The sequence below is a fragment of the Nerophis ophidion genome, linkage group LG29 (assembly GCF_033978795.1).
Source record: "Nerophis ophidion isolate RoL-2023_Sa linkage group LG29, RoL_Noph_v1.0, whole genome shotgun sequence".
Classification (NCBI taxonomy): domain Eukaryota; kingdom Metazoa; phylum Chordata; class Actinopteri; order Syngnathiformes; family Syngnathidae; genus Nerophis; species Nerophis ophidion.
Genome location: NC_084639.1, coordinates 14,233,619 through 14,255,343, shown reverse-complemented (window position 1 = coordinate 14,255,343; position 21,725 = coordinate 14,233,619). Strand labels below are relative to the sequence as shown.

The following is a 21,725-nucleotide window of genomic DNA, read 5'->3' as shown; positions in this document are numbered from 1 at the left end:
TACCGGAAGTCGCAGACAATGACGTCACCCGTTGATGGCTCCTCACATCCTCACATTGTTTTTAATGGGAGCCTCCAACTAAAATAGCTATTTGGACCAAGAAAACGACAATTTCCCCATTAATTTGAGCGAGGATGAAAGATTTGTGTTTGAGGATATTGATAGCGACGGGCTAGAAAAAAAAAAATCAAGTTAAAAAAAAAAAACGCGATTGCATTGGGACGGATTCAGATGTTTTTAGACACATTTACTAGGAAAATTCTGGGAAATCCCTTATCTTTCTATTGTGTTGCTAGTGTTTTAGTGAGTTTAATATTACCTGATTGTCGGAAGGGTGTGTCCACGGGTGTCTTGAGGCCAGTGTCTAATGGAAGTCGACGGCAGCTGTATGGACGGCACAAGCTCAGCTGATCTCTGGTAAGTGGCGACTTTTCACCACAATTTTCTCACCGAAAACTGCTGGTTGACATTTGGTTGGGATCCATGTTCGGTTGACCGCTCTGATCCATAGGAAAGCTTCACCTCCAGGAATTTTAAACAAGGAATCACCGTGTGTTTGTGTGGCTAAAGGCTAAAGCTTCCCAACTCCATCTTTCTACTTTGACTCCTCCATTATTGATTGAACAAATTGCAAAAGATTCAGCAACACAGATGTCCAAAATACTGTGTAATTATGCGATTAAAGCAGACGACTTTTAGCTGTGTGTGTGCGCAGCGCTAATATTTCCTAACAGTCCGTGACGTCACTCGTACACGTCAGCATTCCACGACGTTTTCAACAAGAAACTCCCGGGAAATTTAAAATTGCTATTTAGTAAAATAAAAAGGCCGTATTGGCATGTGTTGCAATGTTAATATTTCATCATTGATATATAAACTATCAGACTGCGTGGTCGGTAGTAGTGGGTTTCAGTAGGCCTTTAAGTCTTTCTCGTGAAAAGTAATCCCTCGATTCCTATTTTCAACAGTCCGCTCATTTGAGCAGGAAAAGGCTGAATAACAGCCCGGCATCTTTGTTTTCTACCTGTCAACTGTCAGTTTAGGCTGCTCGCCGGCTCTTCATCACCACTTCAAGATGGCGGCCCAATTTCTCACATCACATCAGCCAATGCTGCATCTACTTTTGAAATGTCTATGAGGGTGATCAAGTCCCTGCTTGTGTCCCTCCTTTGACTGTGGCTTGGATGATGTTGGACACGTCCTCATCAAACGGCAGCCACTCGCTCCGTCTCTTTGCCTGCAGGGCCATTTAATCCGCTGCTGTGGAACTATTCTGCTGGGATTGAGAGACTCCGGTGCGCGGAAGGACTGGGATCTGTGGGGTGTGTCCTGTCCAGAACCTGTGCGTTGAACCTCGCTCTCCCGCTCCAAACATTTCATCCTGGCCTGATAGATTCTTAAGCCACATTGATTTCCGCACAGCTCGCCGCAGATACATGTCATGTTTCGTTGGCGGGGGTCGTTAACCTTGAGTCCGTCCGATTGGAGATCTTAACCTCACACCCTCTTGGGATCTCCTGTGGGGAATTTCTCAGTATGGCTGTCCGAAGCTTGACTTGGGTTCTTCTCACGAAAGACACAGGCTGGGGTGCAAACCCATAATGTCCCGGGTGCCGTCTTCCCGAGCTGCTAACTGTCTTTCCAGTAGGATGGGGGGGGGACAGTTGGCAGCTTGGAAAGACGGCACCCGGGACATTATGGGTTTGCACCCCAGCCTGTATCTTTTGTGAGAAGGAACCCAAAATACAAACCCCGTTTCCATATGAGTTGGGAAATTGTGTTAGATGTAAACGGAATACAATTATTTGCAAATCCTTTTCAACCCATATTCAATTAAATGTACTACAAAGACAAGATATTTGATGTTCAAACTCATAAACTTAATTTTTTTTTTGCAAATAATAATTAACTTATAATCTTATGGCTGCAACACGTGCCAAAGTAGTTGGGAAAGGGCATGTTCACCACTGTGTTACATCACCATTTCTTTTAACAACATTCAATAAACGTTTGGGAACTGAGGAAACTAATTGTTGAAGCTTTGAAAGTGGAATTATTTCCCATTAATTTTTTATGTAGAGCTTCATTCGTTCAACAGTCCGGGGTTGTATTTTATGCTTCATAATGCGCCACACATTTTCGATGGGAGACAGGTCTGGACTGCAGGCGGGCCAGGAAAGTACCCGCACTCTTTTTTTTACGAAGCCACGCTGTCGTAACACGTGCTGAATGTGGCTTGGCATTGTCTTGCTGAAATAAGCAGGAGCGTCCATGAAAAAGACGGTGCTTAGATGGCAGCATATGTTGTTCCAAAACCTGTATGTACCTTTCAGCATTAATGGTGCCTTCACAGATGTGTAAGTTACCCATGCCTTGGGCACTAATGCACCCCCATACTATCACAGATGCTGGCTTTTGAACTTTGCCTCGATAACTGTCTGAATGGTTCGCTTCCCCGTTGGTCAGGATGACACAATGTCGAATATTTCCAAAAACAATTAGAAATGTGGACGCGTCAGACCATAGAACACTTTTCCACTTTGCATCAGTCCATCTTAGATGATCTCCGCCCCGGAGAAGCCAGCGGCGTTTTTGGATGTTGTTGATAAATGGCTTTCACTTTGCATAGTAGAGCTTTAACTTGCACATACAGATGTAGCGACCAACTGTGACAGTGGTTTTCTGAAGTGTTCCTGAGCCCATGTGGTGATATCCTTTAGAGATTGATGTCAGTTTTTGATACAGTGCCGTCTGAGGGATTGAAGGTCACGGTCATTCAATGTTGGTTTCCGGCCATGCCGCTTACGTGGAGTGATTTCTCCGGATTCTCTGAACCTTTTGATGACATTATGGACCGTAGATGTTGAAATCCCTAAATTTCTTGCAATTGCACTTTGAGAAACGTTGTTCTTAAACTGTTTGACTATTTGCTCACGCAGTTGTGGACAAAGGGGTGTACCTCGCCCCATCCTTTCTTGTGAAAGACAGCATTTTTTGGGAAGCTGTTTCTATACCCAATCATGGCACCCACCTGTTCCTAATTAGCCTGCACACCTGTGGGATGTTCCAAATAAGTGTCTGATGAGCATTCCTCAACTTTATCAGTATTTATTGCCACCTTTCCCAACTTTTTTGTCACGTGTTGCTGGCATCAAATTCAAAATTTAATGATTATTTGCAAAAAAACAACAACTGTTTATCAGTTTGAACATCAAATATGTTGTCTTTGTAGCATATTCAACTGAATATGGGTTGAAAATGATTTGCAAATCCTTGCATTCCGTTTATATTTACATCTAACACAATTTTTTAACTCATATGGAAAGCAGAAAACATATATATATGCGTTGTTTGTATTCATGTAATTACAATTGGTAATAATAATCAAATTGACATGTCATGAATGTTTTAGTCACATTGTTTCTTACATACAAAATACACTATATTGCCAAACGTATTTGGCCACCCATCCAAATGATCAGAATCAGGTGTCCTTATCACTTGGTCCGGCCACAGGGGTATAAAATCAAGCACTTGGGCATGGAGACTGTTTCTACAAACATTTGTGAAAGAATGGGCCGCTTTCAAGAGCTCAGTGATTTCCAGCGTGGAACTGTCATAGGATGCCACCTGTGCAACAAATCCAGTCGCGAAAGGTCCTCCCCCCTAAATATTCCAAAGTCAACTCTCGGCTTTGTTATAGGAAAATGGAAGAGTTTGGGAACAACAGCAACTCAGCCACCAAGTGGTAGGCCACATAAACTGACAGAGAGGGGTCAGCGTATGCTGAAGCGCATAGTGCAAAGAGGTCGCCGACTTTCTGCACAGTCAGTTGCTTCAGAGCTCCAAACTTCATGTGACCTTCCAATTAGCCCACGTACAGTACGCAGTGGGCTTCGTGGAATGCGTTTCCAGGGAAGACCAGCTGCATCTAAGCCATACATCACCAAGTCCAATGCAAAGCGTTGGATGCTGTGGTGTAAAGCACGTCGCTACTGGAATCTAGAGCAGTGGAGACGCGTTCTCTGGAGTGATGAATCGCACATGATGAATTGCATCTGGCAATCTGATGGACGAGTCTGGGTTTGGGGGTTGACAGGAGAACGGTACATTTTGGACTGCATTGTGCCGGGTGTGAAATTTGGTGGAGGAGGATTTATGGTGTGGGGTTGTTTTTCAGGAGTTGGGCTTGGCCCCTTAGTTCCAGTGAAATTAACTTTGAATGCTCCAGGATACCAACATATTTTGGACAATGCCATACTCCAAACCTTGCGGGACAATATGGAGCAGGTCCCTTCCTTTTCCAACATGACTGTGCACCGGTGCACAAAGCAAGGTTCATGAAGAAATGGATGACAGAGTCTGGTGTGGATGAACTTGACTGGCCTGCACAGAGTCCTGACCTGAACCCGAGAGAACACCTTTGGGATGAATTAGAACGGAGACTGAGAGCCAGGTCTTCTCGACCAACATCAGTGTGTGACCTCACCAATGCGCTTTTGGAAGAATGGTGGAAAATTAATACAAACACACTTCGCAAACTTGTGGACAGCCTTCCCGGAAGAGTTGAAGCTGTAATAGCTGCAAAAGGTGGACCGACATCATATGAACCATATTGGTTAGGAATGGGATGGCACTTCAAGTTTATATGTGAGTCAAGGCAGGTGGCCAAATACTTTTGGCAATATAGTGTAAGTACTTTTGTTATTAATGACAATAGAACCATTGTCAATACAAATAGCTGGCTTTAAAACGTGCAACTTTGTGACTATCTCGGGTTAAATTCCAGGGACGTGAGTTTGAAACCAGCCTGAGGCACACACAAAAAAAGTGTTACTGTATTCTTCTGTCTTCAGACACACAACAACTATAACTAAACTACCTTTTGTTGCGTTCCATCCTCATTTCCCCCCCTCCCTGACTATTGTTCCCCAGCTTAGACGCAAGTTGGAACCCTCAAGTTGCTGGACGGCCGCTCGACCGCCTGAGTTACGGCGCCCTAAAGACCAATACACCAAAAAAGGACTACAATATTAAATAGAAAAAAATACATACAAAACAAATACATTTATTGTACCCAACTGTAGTTGAAGCATACATTGCGTATTGAATAAAGGTCTGGGGACATAAATATGTAATTACAAAAAAAGATTCATATTACAAAAGACAGTAATACAGATAATTAATAGCATGGACTATGAAAACCCAACATATAATACATAAAGTTACACAATTTAAAAGGAAAGTATTTTGCATTAAGCACAACTGCTCAAATTATGTATAAAGTACATAACAAAATACTTCTGAAAGTGGTCCAGAAGAAGTTTCAGCTAAATATGAATGTGGAGGGAGGTGTGGCCAGCGCACCTGCAGGAGCAAAGGTCACCGCCTCTGTCTATGTTGCTGAGGGACGAGAACCATCGGATAGGGTTGGGGCATGTGCTGACGGCGAGACACACCTGGCATGTGATTAGATTTCACAGGTGGTACGTGTTAATCTAATCATCTGTTGTCTTTAACAGTAAGCAGCCGGGAGCAGGAGGGGAGAAAGGATAAGGATGTGGCTGAAAAGTGGCGTCCTGCTGGAGTAAAAACTTGTGATAAAAATCTACGTACATTAGAACTTGGTCAAAAACTGCACGCTTGGCTCCAGTGCTGTGTCTACCCGTGTAACGGCTGGGAGCGACTTTTACGTGTACTCAAAAGCAAAGGTGTGATCAAATGTCAAATAAATATCTAAATCATATGAAGGAGTTTGTCTATGGAATAATTTCGCACTAGAAATGAAAATATTCAACAATTCATTGTTTTAAAAGCTTATATAAAAATAAAGTATAAAAGTGAATCAGTGACGTGCGGTCAGGGGAGGCAGTGATCTGTGATCATGCAAAGAAATAAAATATATGACGATAAAATAATTGTAATTGTTAGTTTTTAATTTTCATTTAGCTTCACCAACCTGGATTATTTTTTTCTTCAAAATCGCAGAATTTTTGCAATCCCTCATAAATTTCTCTGTCTGCCGTGCGGCCAGAGTGCGTTCTTGTCTGGTGTGTTGCTGAGCGTTCTAAATGACAGAGAAAAAGGTCTGAGGTGAGGCAAACAGTTCTCGTGTCTTACGATAGGGGCGCTCATGAGCAGACACATACGGTGGCGTAAGCGAGTCAAGTGCCGCAGCGAGTAACATGTTTTGTGTGTTGGTTGAGCCATCAAAACGGCAGAGAAAAAAGTCTGAGATGAGGCATACAGTTCTCGTGCCTCACGATAGGGGCGGGGCGCTCATGATCCCAGACATACGGTGGCCTCAGAGGGTAAGTGCCGCAGCGACTTATTTTTTCCGTCTCGTGCACCCCGACTTTCAACATGGATGACTACATTTTCGCACTTAAAGGGGGACATTATCACCAGACCTATGTAAGCGTCAATATATACCTTGATGGTGCAGAAAAAAGACCATATATTTTTTTAACCGATTTCCGAACTCTAAATGGGTGAATTTTGGCGAATTAAACGCCTTTCTGTTTATTGCTCTGGTGGCGATGACGTCAGAACGTGACGTCACTGAGGTAATAAAGCCGCCATTTTCATTTTCTACACATTACAAACACCGGGTCTCAGCTCTGTTATTTTCCGTTTTTTCGACTACTTTTTGAAACCTTGGAGACATAATGCCTCGTCGGTGTGTTGTCGAAGGGTGTAACAACACTAACAGGGAGGGATTCAAGTTGCACCGAAGATGCGAAAGTGTCTGCCGCCAGACCCCCATTGAATGTCCTGTAGTGTCTTCACATTTGACCGGCGATGACAGACATGGCACAGAAATGTATGGATGACCTGCGGATGCATTTGCAACGATAAAGTCAACAAAATCACAAAGGCGAGTTTTGTTGATGTTGACTTTTGTGCTAATCAAGACATATTTGGTCGCGGCGTGATTGCCAGCTAATCGATGCTAACATGCTATTTACCGGCGGTGCTAAAGCAGACATGGCACAGAGATGTATGGATAACCTGCAGATGCATTTGCAACTATATTACGTTTCCTTCCACCCACATTTAATTCGAAAAAAACACTTACCAATCGAAGGATTTAAGTTGCTCCATTATCACAAAATGCTAAAGTCCTGATCGTTTGGTCCGCACCTTTTGCCGGCGATGCTAACGCAGCTATTCGGCCATGCAATGGCTATGAATAGCGTCAATAGCTATTCGCTCAATAGCTTCAGTTTCTTCTTCAATACTTTCATACTCCAACCATCTGTTTCAATACATGCGTAATCTGTTGAATCGCTTAAGCCGCTGAAATCCGAGTCTGAATCCGAGCTAATGTCACTATATCTTGCTGTGGTATTCCCATTGTTTGTTTACATTGGCAGCACTGTGTGACGTCACAGGAAAACGGATAGTGGTTTCGAAGATAGCGAAAATAAGGCACTTTAAAGCTTTATTTAGGGATATTCCGGACCAGTAAAATTTTGATAAAAGTTCAAAAATCACAACAAGCCACTGGGAACTGATTTTTATTGTTTTTAACCCTTTTGAAATTGTGATAATGTTCCTCTTTAAACAGTTTTCTAAAGTGGACTTTCAAGCGAAGCAGGAGATAATTACTAAAGGAAAACCAACACCGGAGCTGAATGGTTTGTTTCAATCAGCAGGATGGAAAGTTACTCGCTCTTTCCAAACGGAGTGGTATAAGTGAAAAGTCTGGCTTGTGGATGTTCTGAAAGAAACCGCCTTTTCTGCTCTCTTTGCCTTCTTTTTTCAACCTGTGGAACTGTGTGGACTCAAATGGGATTTTTGCGACCTAAAGAATTTGCAAAGAAGCCTCATCAAACATGAGCGCTCGGCCGCTCATATTCAAAGCTAGATTGCGCTAAAAACGTTTGGGATGACGAGGATAGACTTGGCTTTGGATGAGCAGCGGCGACTCAACATCAGCATCCACAATACTAAGGCAAAAGAGAACCGAGAGATTTTAAAAGATGTCATCAATGCGACCTGCTTCCTCGCCAAACAGCAGCTCGCATTTCGTGGAAATGAGAGTAGGAGCTCTGCTAATCGCGGCAACTATGTTGAACTCTTATAAGACTTTTAAAACTGAAGGAAGTGAAGGAGGACTTTTACCAGAAAGTGATGACTATTTTTATCCAGAAGGACCGGCGCATGGACTTCATTTATAACGTAAGACGGCGATAACATTATTTTTGTTTCGTTTTTAATGAAATGCACATTTTGTGGGCGACAGTTTGTATGTGTAAAGAATGCAGAAATTAAACATAACCCGTAAACTGCTGCCAATAAAATGGCATATAATCTGCGCAGACCGCATACTGTATATTTGTAAATTTGATTCTGATTAAGTCAGTGCCTCACCAGCTATAAACCTCCCCGCACGTCACTGAAGTGAATGATGAATCTCTTTATACTAGGAGTGTAACGCTACACAAAAATTTCGGTTCGGTACGTACCTCGGTTTAGAGGTCACGGTTCGGGTCATTTTCGGTATAGTAAGAAAACAACAAAATATACATTTTTTGGTTATTTATTTACCAAATTTGTAAACAATGGCGTAACATACATATGATAAACACAGGGTCCATTGCCAGGGTTAATGTGGTCAACATATATAAAATAAAAACTAAATAAGGCTCAGAATGGTTCCTTAACAAAACCTTTCTACATATAAACTGCTTTTTTTGATTGATTGATTGAGACTTTTATTAGTAGATTGCACAGTACAGTACATATTCCGTACAAATGACCACTAAAAGGTAACACCCCAATAAGTTTTTCAACTTGTTTAAGTCGGGGTCCACAGAGGAAATAAAAAGACAAAACTTTTCTTCTACATATAAAAAGTGCCAAATTAAACAGTTTCACGTCAACTCAGCCTCAGATTAACTTTTCTTTCCCCCCAGCCTGGCTACCTTGGTAGTATGAGGATATATGTGCTTATTGTTCTTCCACCATAGAAGTGGGTCAAAATCTAGTGTAGTGGAATTTCTGACCATATTTTGTGTCTGTCTAAAAGCCTCTGAATCAGCGGAAGAGCATATGTGGGTGAAAGTTGAATATGTGGTCGGGTTGACCATTCTACAAAATGTTTTGATTGTATATTATGACTAAGGGATTTAAGGATGTTGCAGAGCAAATAGGTCCAAAACATTTGGACACATGAGGGAAACATATAAAAGGCCGATAGACCAATACTATGGTGTGCTTCGCATGATTTCGATCATCCACGTTTCTCTGGAGGATGTTGTCAGTATGCACGAGCAATTCAATCCAACTCTGTACTTTTGATTATGGGTAAATAAAACTTTTGTACTAAATCCACTTTGTTTGCTGTTTAAGCTTCAGACCAATCCACCACACTAGTTTTAATGCAATACAGCAACCCCCCGCGATCCCGAACGGGACAAGTGGTAGAAAATGGATGGACGGATGGTCTTAAATGTGCTGCTATATTTGTTATTGCTATAGCCCTGCCTGGTTAGCCGAGGAGAGGCTGCTTGAATGCAGTGTTTGCACCACGCTCCTCTTTCTTTTCCTTAAAGCAAGCTTGACTTGGGGGTGGTGCCGCTTCAAAGGGGTTAGCATGTTTGACGTGTTGGCAGAAGCATACCCTACTGCTGCTGAACAATGTCGGCAAACCTCCGTCCTCCGTTGTTGTATCGCACCACGAAGCCGAAGTGTTCCCATAGGGGGGATGTTAACGAGGCAGGAGGGTCTTCCAGCTCTGGCTTTTGCATGTTGTCCTCGCCTGGTCGCTGCTAGCCTGCCGAGTGTTGTGCCTCGCTCTGCATTGTTTACACAACGTGCGGTGCGCTACTACCTAATATGTCCGTGTGGAATCTTTTTCGGTACACCTCCGAACCGAACCGAAACCCCCGTACAGAAACGGTTCAATACAAATACACGTACCGTTACACCCCTACTATATACACAAGAAATGTTTACCTTATGTAACACATGTTTTGTACTGTTTACTTACACCTCTTCCGTCAAATCGTTCTGTTCATTTTTTTTTTTTTTAAAGGACACAATGCTGTATATTAATGCAGGTACTGGACTGAAATACCTAATCTATAAGAGGTAAAAGCATATTAACAAGATTGTGTTGGACACAACAAAGTGTCACACATGTTATATGTGCTAATGTTGTTAGAAAGTGAAAGTAAATCCTGCAGCTTCATTGGCTGCTGCTGTTCTCACCAGCACAATTGTGTTTGTCACACTGGTACTTGTAAGCGAACCTTTCATCGCACACACTGCAACTCACCACTTTCTCGCCGGTGTGTGTTCTCGTGTGTTTCACAAGTGTCGATCGGTCACAAAAGCTTTTGCTGCAGCTCGAACAGGAATAGGGTTTTTCGCCGGTGTGTATTCTCATGTGTCCTTTTAAATGTTGACTCTGCGCAAAACCTTTGCCGCAGATTGAACAGACGAAGGGTTTTTCTCCGGTGTGCGTTCTCAAGTGCACTTTAAAATTGTTACTTTCGACAAAACTTTTGCTGCAGATGGAGCAGGTGAAAGGGGTTTCTTTGGTGTGTGTTCTCATGTGCAGTTTCAAACTGGGACTTTTTATAAAGCTTTTACCGCAGATTGAACACGAAAAAGGCTTTTCCCCGGTGTGTATTCTCATGTGTATTTCTAAATAATGTCTCTGTACAAAATCTTTACCACAGATTGAACAAATAAAAGGTTTTTTACCAGTGTGCGTTTGCATGTGTTCTTTCAACCCGTTTTTTCGTAGAAAACATTTCCCGCACTCTGAGCAGGAGAAGGGTTTTTCTCCGGTGTGTATTCTCATGTGTACTTTCAGGCGACAATGGTGGTTAAAGGTTTTGTCACAGTGAGAGCATTGGAAGCACGTGTGGTCAGTGTGACATGTCTTATCAACTTTAGAGCCTTCATCATCAGGGTCAATATCTGATAGTGGAGCTAAGCGCTCGTCAGATTGTGATCCTCCACAGATGTGTTCAGTGGAGCTGCTACTTGGAGGCTCCGCCCCTCTCTTCTCCGCACTTTCACGCTTGACCTCATCATCTTCACTCTTCACGATGACACGAATCACCGGGAACTCCTCCAGCCGTTCAAGCCGCGCCCCCTCCTGACTGATGCTATGTTCCTCCTCCTCCTCTTTAAAGCGCAGGGTCAGTGGGTCCGCCTCTTCATTTTGTGCCAACTCCTCTTCCTCTTTGAAGGGGCAGGGATGTGGCTCCTTCTGCTCCATGCTAAAACTCCACTTCTGTTGGTCAGAGAGAAGAGGTTCTTCGCAGACCTCTGAAGGACACAAGACGACAAACACCCAGCTTTTGTCAATCAGATGAGGCATTTACAAAACCCAAAACCAGTGAAGTTGGCACGTTGTGTAATCCGTAAATAAAAACAGAATAAAATGATTTGCAAATCCTTTTCAACTTATATTCAATTGAATAGACTGCAAAGACAAGATATTTAATGATCCAACTGAGAAACTTATTTTTTTTGTGCAAATAATCATTAACTTAGAATTTAATGGCAGCAATACATTGCAAACAAGTTGGCAGAGGGGCAATTTTACTACTGTGTTACATGGCCTTTCCTTTTAATAACACCAAGTAAACATTTGGGAACTGAGGAGATCAATTTTTTAAGCTTTTCAGGTGGAATTATTTCCCATTTCTTGCTTGAAGTACAGCTTAAGTTGTTCAACAGTCTGTGGTCTCCGTTGTGGTATTTTAGGCTTCATAATGCGCCACACATTTTCAATGGGAGACAGGTCTAGAATACAGGCAAGCCAGTCTAGTACCCGCACTCTAGTCCACAGTTTCCAAAAAGACATTGAAATGTGGACTCGTCAGACCACAGAAAACTTTTTTCACTTTGCATCAGTCCATCTTAGATGAGCTCGGGCCCAGCGAAGCCAGCGGCATTTCTGGGTGTTGTTGATAAATGGCTCTCGCTTTCATTGTCGGAATTTAACATGCACTTACATATGTTGCGACAAACTGTAGTTACTGACAGTGGTTTTCTGAAGTTTTTCTGAGCCCATGTGGTGATATCCTTTACACACTGATTTCGCTTTTTGATCCAAGGTCCGTAATATCATCGCTTATGTGCAGTGATTTCTCCAGATTCTCTCAATCTTTTTATGATATTACAGACCGTACATGGTGAAATTCGTAAATTCCTTGCAATAGTTTGTTCAAAAAATGTTGTTCTTACGCTATTTTTCACAAAGTGGTCACCCTCTCCCCATCCTTGTTTGTGAATGATTGAGCATTTCATGGAAGCTGCTTTTATACCCAATCATGGCACCCACCTGTTCCCAATTTGCCTGTTCACCTGTGGGTTGTTCCAAATAAGTGTTTGATGAGCATTCCTCAACTTTCTCAGTCTTTTTTGCCACTTTTTGAAACATGCTGCAGGCATCAAATTCCAAATGAGCTAATATTTGCTAAAAAGAAAGTTTTCCAGTTCGAATGTTAAGTATCTTGTGTTTGCAGTCTATTCAATTGAATATAAGTTGAAAAGGATTTTCAAATAATTGTATTCTGTTTTTATTTACAAATTACACAACGTGCCAAATTCACTGGTTTTGGGGTTTGCATTCAAAGAAGATGTATGTCACGACTCAAGATGGCATTTTTAAAGCAAAAAATACATAAACACCACCAAAGGCTAGCACATGTTAGCAATAGTGGCTTAATCATAATGAATTAAATATTTTTTTTATATTTGTCAAACGTTGTCAAAGACTTTCACATGAAATGTTGGCTCTCAAAGCTGTCGATCATGTATCTCACACACACATCGGGGCTGCACGATTTTGACAAGAAAACCTAATTAAGATTTTTCTCTCCAAAATTGCAATTGGATTTGAATTGGTTATATTTTATACATAAAAATGCATAAAACTGTGAAAATACGGAGTGATTACTTTTACACTGTCAATCAACATATTCCGGTCTCTTCCTTCCTTCCTTGGTGTGTACATTAACGTACTTTCCTTTGTGGGATTACTTTTACTATCACTTCATTGTGGATATTAAAGGGGAACATTATCACCAGACCTACGTAAGCGTCAATATATACCTTGATGTTGCAGAAAAAAGACCATTTATTTTTTTAACCGATTTCCGAATTCTAAATGGGTGAATTTTGGTGAATTAAACGCCTTTCTATTATTTGCTCTCGGTCAACCTCCATTTTCTCAAACACATTATAAACATCGAGTCAAATCAGCTCGGTTATTTTCCGTTTTTTTGACTGTTTTCCGTACCTTGGAGACATCATGCCTCGTCGGTGTGTTGTCGGAGGGTGTAACAACACGATCAGGGACGGATTAAAGTAGACTTACGTAGAATGTGCCTAAATAGTATGTTAGCATCGATTAGCACGGCATGCTAATCGATGCTAACATGCTATTTAGGCTAGCTGTATGTACATCTGTAGCTATATTTGCATCCAGCCTTTCCTTCCATCCACAATTAATGCCAAACAAACTCTTACCAATCGACGGATTTAAGTTGCTCCAGTGTCACAAGATGCGAAAGTCCCGATCGTTTGGTCTGCACATTTTACCGGTGATGCTAAGGCAGACATGGCACAGAGATGTATGGATTACCTGCAGATGCATTTCCAACGATACAGTCAACAAAATCACAAAGGTGAGTTCTGTTGATGTTATTGACTTAAGTGCTAATCAGACATATTTGGTCGCGACATGACTGCCATCAAAAATCGATGCTAACATGCTATTTAGGCTAGCTGTATGTACATTTGTAGCTATATTTGCATCCAGCGTTTCCCTCCACCCACAATTAATGCCAAACAAACACTTACCAATCGACGGATTTAAGTTGCTCCAGTTCACAAGATGCGAAAGTCCCGATCGTTTGGTCTGCACATTATACCGGCGATGCTAAGGCAGACATGGCCGAATAGCGTCAATAGCTATTCGCTCAATAGCTTCAGTTTCTTCTTCAATTTCGTTTTCGCTATCTGCCTCCATACTCCAACCATCCGTTTCAATTCATGCGTAATCTGTTGAATCGCTTAAACCGCTGAAATCCGAGTCTGAATCCGAGCTAATGTCGCTATATCTTGCTGTGCTATTCCCCTGCATAGCATGTATGTCACTGGATGACGTCACAGGAAAATGGATGGTGGCTTCACAGATAGCGAAAATCAGGTACTTTAAAGCCTTTTTTCGGGATATTCTACAATGGGTAAAATTTTGAAAAAAACTTCGAAAAATAAAATAAGCCACTGGGAACTGATTTTTATTGGTTTTAACCCTTCTGAAATTGTGATAATCTTCCCCTTTAATCAATACACAACCTCAATTTGTTGTTCGTTTCTAATTTAAAAGGAGTGTTTACATATCTGCCAAACTCATCGAGAAATTTAAAAGAGTTCATGTAACAAGAAAATGCCACATAGTCAATTATGCAAATTAGATTACGTATGATTAATACTGCTCGCTGCCATGTGAGAAACAATGGAGTTGTTCTTATTCTATAGTATATACTGTAATTATTAGTTTAGTTTAGTTTATTATTTCTTTGGTCAGTGGTCAACAAAATAAAACAACAGTTTTACATAAACAAACAGTTGAACATTCATAAATGGAAAATGTTGCAGATCGAAAGGGTTTAGGCTGAAGTTGAACACTTTATTGCGTCTAACCCTATAAACAATGCAAAACACAAGATGAGCTTCCAAAATTTATGAAATTTCCTTTGCACAACATATTACAAATACACCTTCTACACAACATAAACACTGTTCAACTATATCAGGGGTCTGCAACCCGCGGCTCTGGAGCCGCATGTGGCTCTTTCCTGCCTCCGCCGTGGCTCACATTGGTTTTGAAATCGAATGTCAACAAATAATGGTTACTTGATCTATTATATTTAATTTTATTTAGTTAGTTCATTTGAATTTAACAGTTGTTATTTTGGAGAGTTCTGGGATCTTGTCATAGGAAAATAAAACACATTTGAAAATGTTGTCGATGGAAATGTATGTCACAGCCCTTATGCGACATCTCTTGCTGCCTTGCAATTGAATTGTTTTTAGCGGTCAGCCACTAGCAATGGACGGATCAAAAAAGAGAAACATTTTATTGACTTACATTTTTATCAATCTGCTGTTTTTATTGATGACTAGGTAGTTGTTTGTCAAATGAATATGCCGTAGTCGTATGCTTTCAGAATATAGGAATGCGTTGATTTTTATTTTTTCATTCATTAATAAGGGAAGGAACAGTGTATTTTGTTTCTAATGTTCAAAAGAATTTGATGATTTGCTTCGTTATACCCAGAAATAAATCAAACAAGTGTTTGATTTCATAAGTCCTATAGCACACGTGTAAGGAAACTAAAAGTGGTGTTATTGTCATTTTAGGAATCGAAGAGAGTTTGTGGCTCTAGGTAGGTTTTATTTGGGGGGAAATGAGCTCCAATGGCTCTTTGTATGCTGAAGGTTGCCGACCCCTGAACTATATACACAGTAAAGGCATGTGAAATATCCTTGTACACACCTTTGTACCAATTATATACTATATACAAACAATTATACTTCCATTATTATTTATATCCCACATTTAGTTTTTAACTAGCATTGATCACATTATTAACTACTGTTGATTCAAGACTGATATATTTTTTGAAGACATTGGTCTTACAGTGTTTTTTAAATGTGTAAATGGAACTGGAACATTTTAAGGAATCATCCAAGCTGTTCCTCAGATTTACCCCCCTGACGGAAACACATCTACTTTTTTAAGCTTGTTCTTCTGTTTGCTTTCTGAAAGACAGCTGAACCTCTTAGGTCATAGGGACTCTCCCTAGGTTTGAACCTCACCTGTAGAAACCGAGGCAGCATGTGGTTATGAGCTTTGTACGTCACAGTATCAGTGTTGAGGTCAACAAGATCGTGCAGTTTTAATGTTTTTAATTTAATAAACAGAGCATTGGTATGATCATGGTAACCCGCACAATATACAATTCTAATCGCTTTCTTTTGAAGTAAGAACAGAGTTGTTTGATTTGTAATTATAACCCCAGATTTCAACACAATAATTAAGATATGGGTGTACGAAATAATTACATAACATGTTAAGAGCCTTTTGATTTACAAAGTTTTTGATTTTCTGTAACATACCAGACATTTTTGCCATCTTTGTCTTGAGTATATTTATGTACAGTTTCCCATTTAATATATCATCTATGTAGATTCCCAAAAATTTTGTTGAATACACCTTTTCTATCTCCATATCATCAATTTTTATGACACTGTATGTTATTTTTCCTATTTCCAAAAATCATATATTTGGTTTTATTTAGGTTGATTGATAGTTTATTGGCATCAAACAATTGCTTTAGTATGCTTTAGTCTCAAACATGCGGCCTGCGAGACGTTATTTTGTTGCCCGCACTTTGATATGACAATTCAATGTTGGTGCGGCCCGCGAGTTTAATAGGAACGGCGCTTGACAGCGTCATGCTTGCCAACGGACAACGTTCCCAATTTTCCCGGGAGTCCCCTGAATTTATGGGCATCCATTCTCTCGAAATCCCTGCCGATTTTTACACAATCAACAATATTCAGGGGGTGCCATAATGGCACTGCCTTTGGCGCCCTCTATATCCTGTAGAGACAGCGTGCAAGCCCAGTTATATGTTGCATCTGGCTGTGCAGTACGCACTTGTGCTATTGCAAGACATATTTGATCAACAGCTACACGGGTCACACTAAGGGTGGCCGTAAAAAAAAATTAAACACTGTTACAAATATGTGCCAGACTGTGAACCCACACCAAACAAGAATGACAAACAAATTTCAGGAGAACATCCACACCATAATACAACATAAACACAACAGAACTAATACCCAGAATCCAATGCAGCCCTAACTCTTCCAGGCTACAATACACCCTCCCCCGCTACCACCAACCCCCCACGCCCGCACCCTCCCTACTTGCGTTGGTTGAGGGGCTGTATATTGTAGGCCGGAAGAGTTAGGGCTGCAAGGTGTTCTGGGTATGTGTTTTCTTGTGTTTAAGTTGTGTTAGGGTGCGGATGTTCTCCCAAAATGTTTGTCATTCTTGTTTGGTGTGGGTTCAAAGTGGATGCGCATAATTGTAACAGTGCTAAAGTTGTTTATACCCTCAGTGTGACCAGTATGGCTATTGACCAAATACGTATTGTCTTGCAGCCACTAACGTTGTTCTGCACAAGTCTCACACAACATGACACAGAGCTGTTACTTTGGTTGTGTGATGTAAAAATGTGCGCGATGACAAGTCGTAGAGCAGTAGTACTCTTATTGAGGGTATCCGAACACCTGGGGGTACGTGAAGGTATGCCAAGGGACAAGTGAGATTTGTTGAACATTTTCTAAAAAATAGCAGCAATTCATACATACTTAATATATTTATTGGATAACACTCCAAAAACATAAACTGTGAAAATAAATGCAACAACGCAATATTCAGTGTTGACAGCTAGATTTTTTGTGGACATGTTCCATAAGTATTGATAGTAAAGATTTATTTTTTGTGAAGAAATGTTTGGAATAAAGTTCATGAATCCAGATGGATCTCTATTACAATCCCCAAAGAGGGCACTTTAAGTTGATGATTACTTCCATGTGTAGAAATCTTTATTTATAATTGAATTACTTGTTGATTTCGCAACAAGTTTTTTGTTATTTGTATATCTTTTTTCCCCAAATAGTTCAAGAAAGACCACTACAAATGAGCAATATTTTGCACTGTTATACAATTTAATAAATCAGAAACTGATGACATAGTGCTGTATTTTACTTCTTTATCTCTATTTTTCCAACCAAAAATGCTTTGCTCTGATTAGGGGGTACTTGAATTGAGAAAGTGTTCACAGGGGGGTTACATCACTGAAAAAAGGTTGAGAACCACTGGTGTAGAGGACGTTAAAGGCAGTGCAGTCACGGCAGCACTTAATAATGTCGGCCGGGTGAAAATTGGGACAAATTCGGGAGAATGGTTGCACCGGTAGATTGTCGGGAGGTGCACTGAAATTCAAGAGTCTCCCGGAAAAATCGTGAGGGTTGGCAAGTATGTTGCTAGGGCGGGAAAGCCATTCATAGAAGGTGAATTCATTAAAAAGTGCATGTTAGATTTTTTAAGAAATCTTTTCCTGCGGCCCAGCTTCACCCAGTTTCTGCATCCAGTGGCCCCCAGGTAAATTGAGTTTGAGACCCGTGCTCTACAGTCTCTAGGACAGTGGTTCTTAACCTGGGTTCGATCGAACTCTTGGTGTTCGGTGAGTCGGCCTCAGGGGTTCGGTGGAGGTCAAACCACACCCGACTCATCGTGTAAATACAAACTTCTCCCTATCAGCGTATTACGGATACGGCAACAGCTGACTGATTTGCAGGTGGTTAATTTGTTGTGAGTTTATCCACTGTGTTGGTTTTGTTGTTTGAACAAGGTGATGTTCATGCATGGTTCAATTTGTGCACCAGTAAAAAGAAAAATGGTAACACTTAAGTATGGGGAACATATTCACCATTAATTAGTTGCTAATTAACATAAAAAATAGTAACATATTGGCTCTTAACTAGTCATTATTGCAAGGTGCAATAATGACTATTCCGGACAAGGCTTGCCGGTAGGAACATTTTTATTAACTCAAGAAATATTGGCAGGGCATGAGGTAAACAAACAAACTATGGCGGGGAACAAACACAAAACTGTGGCATGAAACAAACAAACATAAACTATGGCCTCGAACAAACACAAAACTGTGGCAATAAATAAACAAGACTTACGTGGACACGGCATGAATCGAGCAACATGAACTGTGGTATTGCATGAAAACAAGCAATGACTCCAGGCCGACTGACTGGCGAAAACAGGCTTAAAAAAGGGTCTTCATTAGAAACAGGTGCGTGATCCGTACACCAGAGGCAGGTGAAAATCATAAGTCTGCAACAAAAAAATAACAAAAACACGATCCAGACCACAGATCATGACAAAATTAGGTCTTTGTTACTTAGAATATGTTCCCCATACTAAAGTGTTACCAAAAACATATAACTTTGTCTTGAATTTGAAATAAAAAAAAAACTTTTATTTTTCACTAATGAAGGGTTCGATGAATGCGCATATGAATCTGGTGGGATTCGGTACCTCCAACAAGGTTAAGAACCACTGCTCTAGGAGCTGGCCAAGGTCTTGCCCAGAACAGCACAGGCTTGTATCATCAGCAAAGAGAATACAGTTGAGTTTTTTAAAGATTTTACAGATATCATTAATATACAATACAAACAGTAGTATAGAAATATTGTAATTGGTTTGGTGCAAATAAAAATGTAATTTTGAAACCACAACCAACTACTATCATTCCTTGACAGTGCTCGTCTGAAATGTAATGCACTGAATGCATGCATAAAGTTAACTTATTCCAAGTGTTATTTCATGGTAATAATCAAGTCAACTTTTTTTTCTAGAAAGTTCCGCCTCATACTTTGCTATCGTTATTTCTAACACTACACATATTTATTCAACAGCCAGTTAGTCGCTGACTCACCAACACTAGTCTTATTATTGCTATATTATACATTTTTTTTACACAATCACAACACTTTATACTCACATTTGATGTCTGCTAAGCGACGTATTGATCACTTTCGTGCCTCTTTGTTAGCAGCTAGCAAGCTAAGCTAAGCTAGCTAGCTAGCCAGCAAGCTAAGCCTGACTTCAACGTTCACTGAGACGACTTGAGTTGATCCAGACACGAAGGATTAATTAAGTTCAGTTCTTCATACGATGGACGAATGAGTACAAACGTAAAAATGAAGGAATTAATGCAGGCTTAAAGACCACACTGCTATGTTGCGTGATAATGACACGATTGGTACCGAAAGAAACGTTCAACCGGCGCATGCGCAAGGCAGACGCACCTTCCCATGCTCTGCACTGCCATCTATGGACGACTTTGAGTTACTGCACGACAAAAATTGACATGTAGGCGAGATGTACAGTCGTGGCTCGGATGGATTTAATTTTGCCTTTTATTTCAAAACACACCCCCAAAAAATAGCGACGTTTTATATAATGACACAAAACAACATGTAAAAACGTTTAGTTAAAGCAACACTATCAACAAAATCATACGATTTAATCATCTTTATTGCTAATAACATTTTAAACAAAGTTAAAGGCCTACTGAAATGAGATTTTCTTATTTAAACGGGGATAGCAGGTCCATTCTATGTGTCGTACTTGATCATTTCGCGATATTGCCATAATTTTTTCTGAAAGGATTTAGTAGAGAACATCCACGATAAAGTTTGCAACTTTTGGTCGCCAATAGATAAGCCCTGCCTTTACCGGAAGTATGTGCACGTGACGTCACAAGTTGCAGGGCTCCACACATATTCCCATTTTTTTTTAATGGGAGCCACCAGCAGTAAGAGCAATTCGGACCGAGAAAGCGACAATTTCCCCATTAATTTGAGTGAGGATGAAAGATTCGTGAATTAGGATATTGATAGTGAAGGAATAGAAAGAAGAAAAAAAAAGCGACGGCTCCGGGCGACGGCAGTGTGAGCGTTGCAGATGTAATTAGACACATTTACTAGGATAATTCTGGAAGATCCCTTATCTGCTTATTGTTTTAATAGTGTTTTAGTGAGATTTTAAAGATTCTAAAGTAAAGATTGTAAAGACATACCTCGAGGTCGGATGGCTGCGGTGAACACACACTGTCTCATAGAGAAGCCGAGGAGCTAAGCTCAAAGCTGCTGCGAAACGACGAATAATCCACTGATATCTCCGGTAAGATATATATCACAATTTCCCCATCCAAAAACATGCTGGTTGACGTAGAGAAAACATGTTCGCTGCTTCACAACTAACAAAGAAGAAAGATTCAGCAACACAGATGTCCAAAATACTGTGTAATTACGCCATGAACAGAGACGACTTTTAGCTGTGTGTGTGCAGCGCTATTTCCTTACAGTCCGTGACGTCAAGCGTATGCGTCATCACTCCGCGACGTTTTCAACAAGAAACTCGCGGGGAATTTATAAATTGCAAAATAGTAAACTAAAAAGGCCGTATTGGCATGTGTTGCAATGTTAATACTTCATCGTTGATATATAAACTATCAGACTGCGTGGTCGGTAGTGGTGGGTTTCAGTAGGCCTTTAAGCTATCACGTTTCGAGACGCAGTCTTCTGCGTGTGGCATGTGTAGCGAGAGCAGCCACGAACGAGAGCAGAACTGCCTTTTAACGTCAAGTGTGCCAACTGTCGTGAAGGCAGATTGAAGAAGAAAAGTGAACAAGGCGCAAATAAGTTAGTGTTATTACTTGTTCTCCAGTTCGTAAATATTCATATCGTACAAAATACATACTTGATTGTCTATTTCAGAATTTAATCCAAAACCGATTCAATTCCTGTTGACACAGTAATTATTGTCCCTGTATTCCTTCAAAACCGCTCTAAAACAACACCTCCGGGCAACTTCAACCCTTTACTAATACCCTCCTCCATTCACATCCCATTATAAATAACCTAATGTAAATAATCAAATGTACTTCTAATGTATTTACTTGCTCTTATGCTATCTGAACTCATTATGTTCTCTGCTGGCTGTACATATCCTACTAAATAAGACCTACACTGTTTCAAAGTCCATTTCTCTGTTGATGCAATTGTTGATGACTAAAGTTCTGATATCA

At 40.6% G+C, this 21,725-nt stretch overlaps 1 protein-coding gene across 5 annotated transcripts; it reads right to left on the bottom strand.

Annotated features, from left to right (window-relative positions):
- Nucleotides 1-5,082: 5,082 nt before the first annotated feature.
- On the bottom strand, nt 5,083-19,916 carry LOC133546264 (gastrula zinc finger protein XlCGF17.1-like). Of its 5 annotated transcripts, XM_061892182.1 has the most exons (4): nt 19,635-19,916; nt 13,834-13,912; nt 13,501-13,615; nt 5,083-11,289 (listed from the first exon to the last, which is right to left on the bottom strand). In XM_061892182.1, exon 4 carries the CDS (start codon nt 11,237-11,239, stop codon nt 10,196-10,198), a length of 1,044 nt encoding a protein of 347 aa, XP_061748166.1. In that variant the 5' UTR covers nt 11,240-11,289; nt 13,501-13,615; nt 13,834-13,912; nt 19,635-19,916; the 3' UTR covers nt 5,083-10,195. The 5 variants fall into 5 exon arrangements, with proteins under 5 accessions (XP_061748166.1, XP_061748163.1, XP_061748165.1 ...); XM_061892179.1 differs by lacking the exons at nt 13,501-13,615; nt 13,834-13,912 and adding an exon at nt 18,808-18,964; XM_061892181.1 differs by lacking the exon at nt 13,834-13,912.
- Between the last annotated feature and the right edge of the window lie 1,809 nt (nt 19,917-21,725).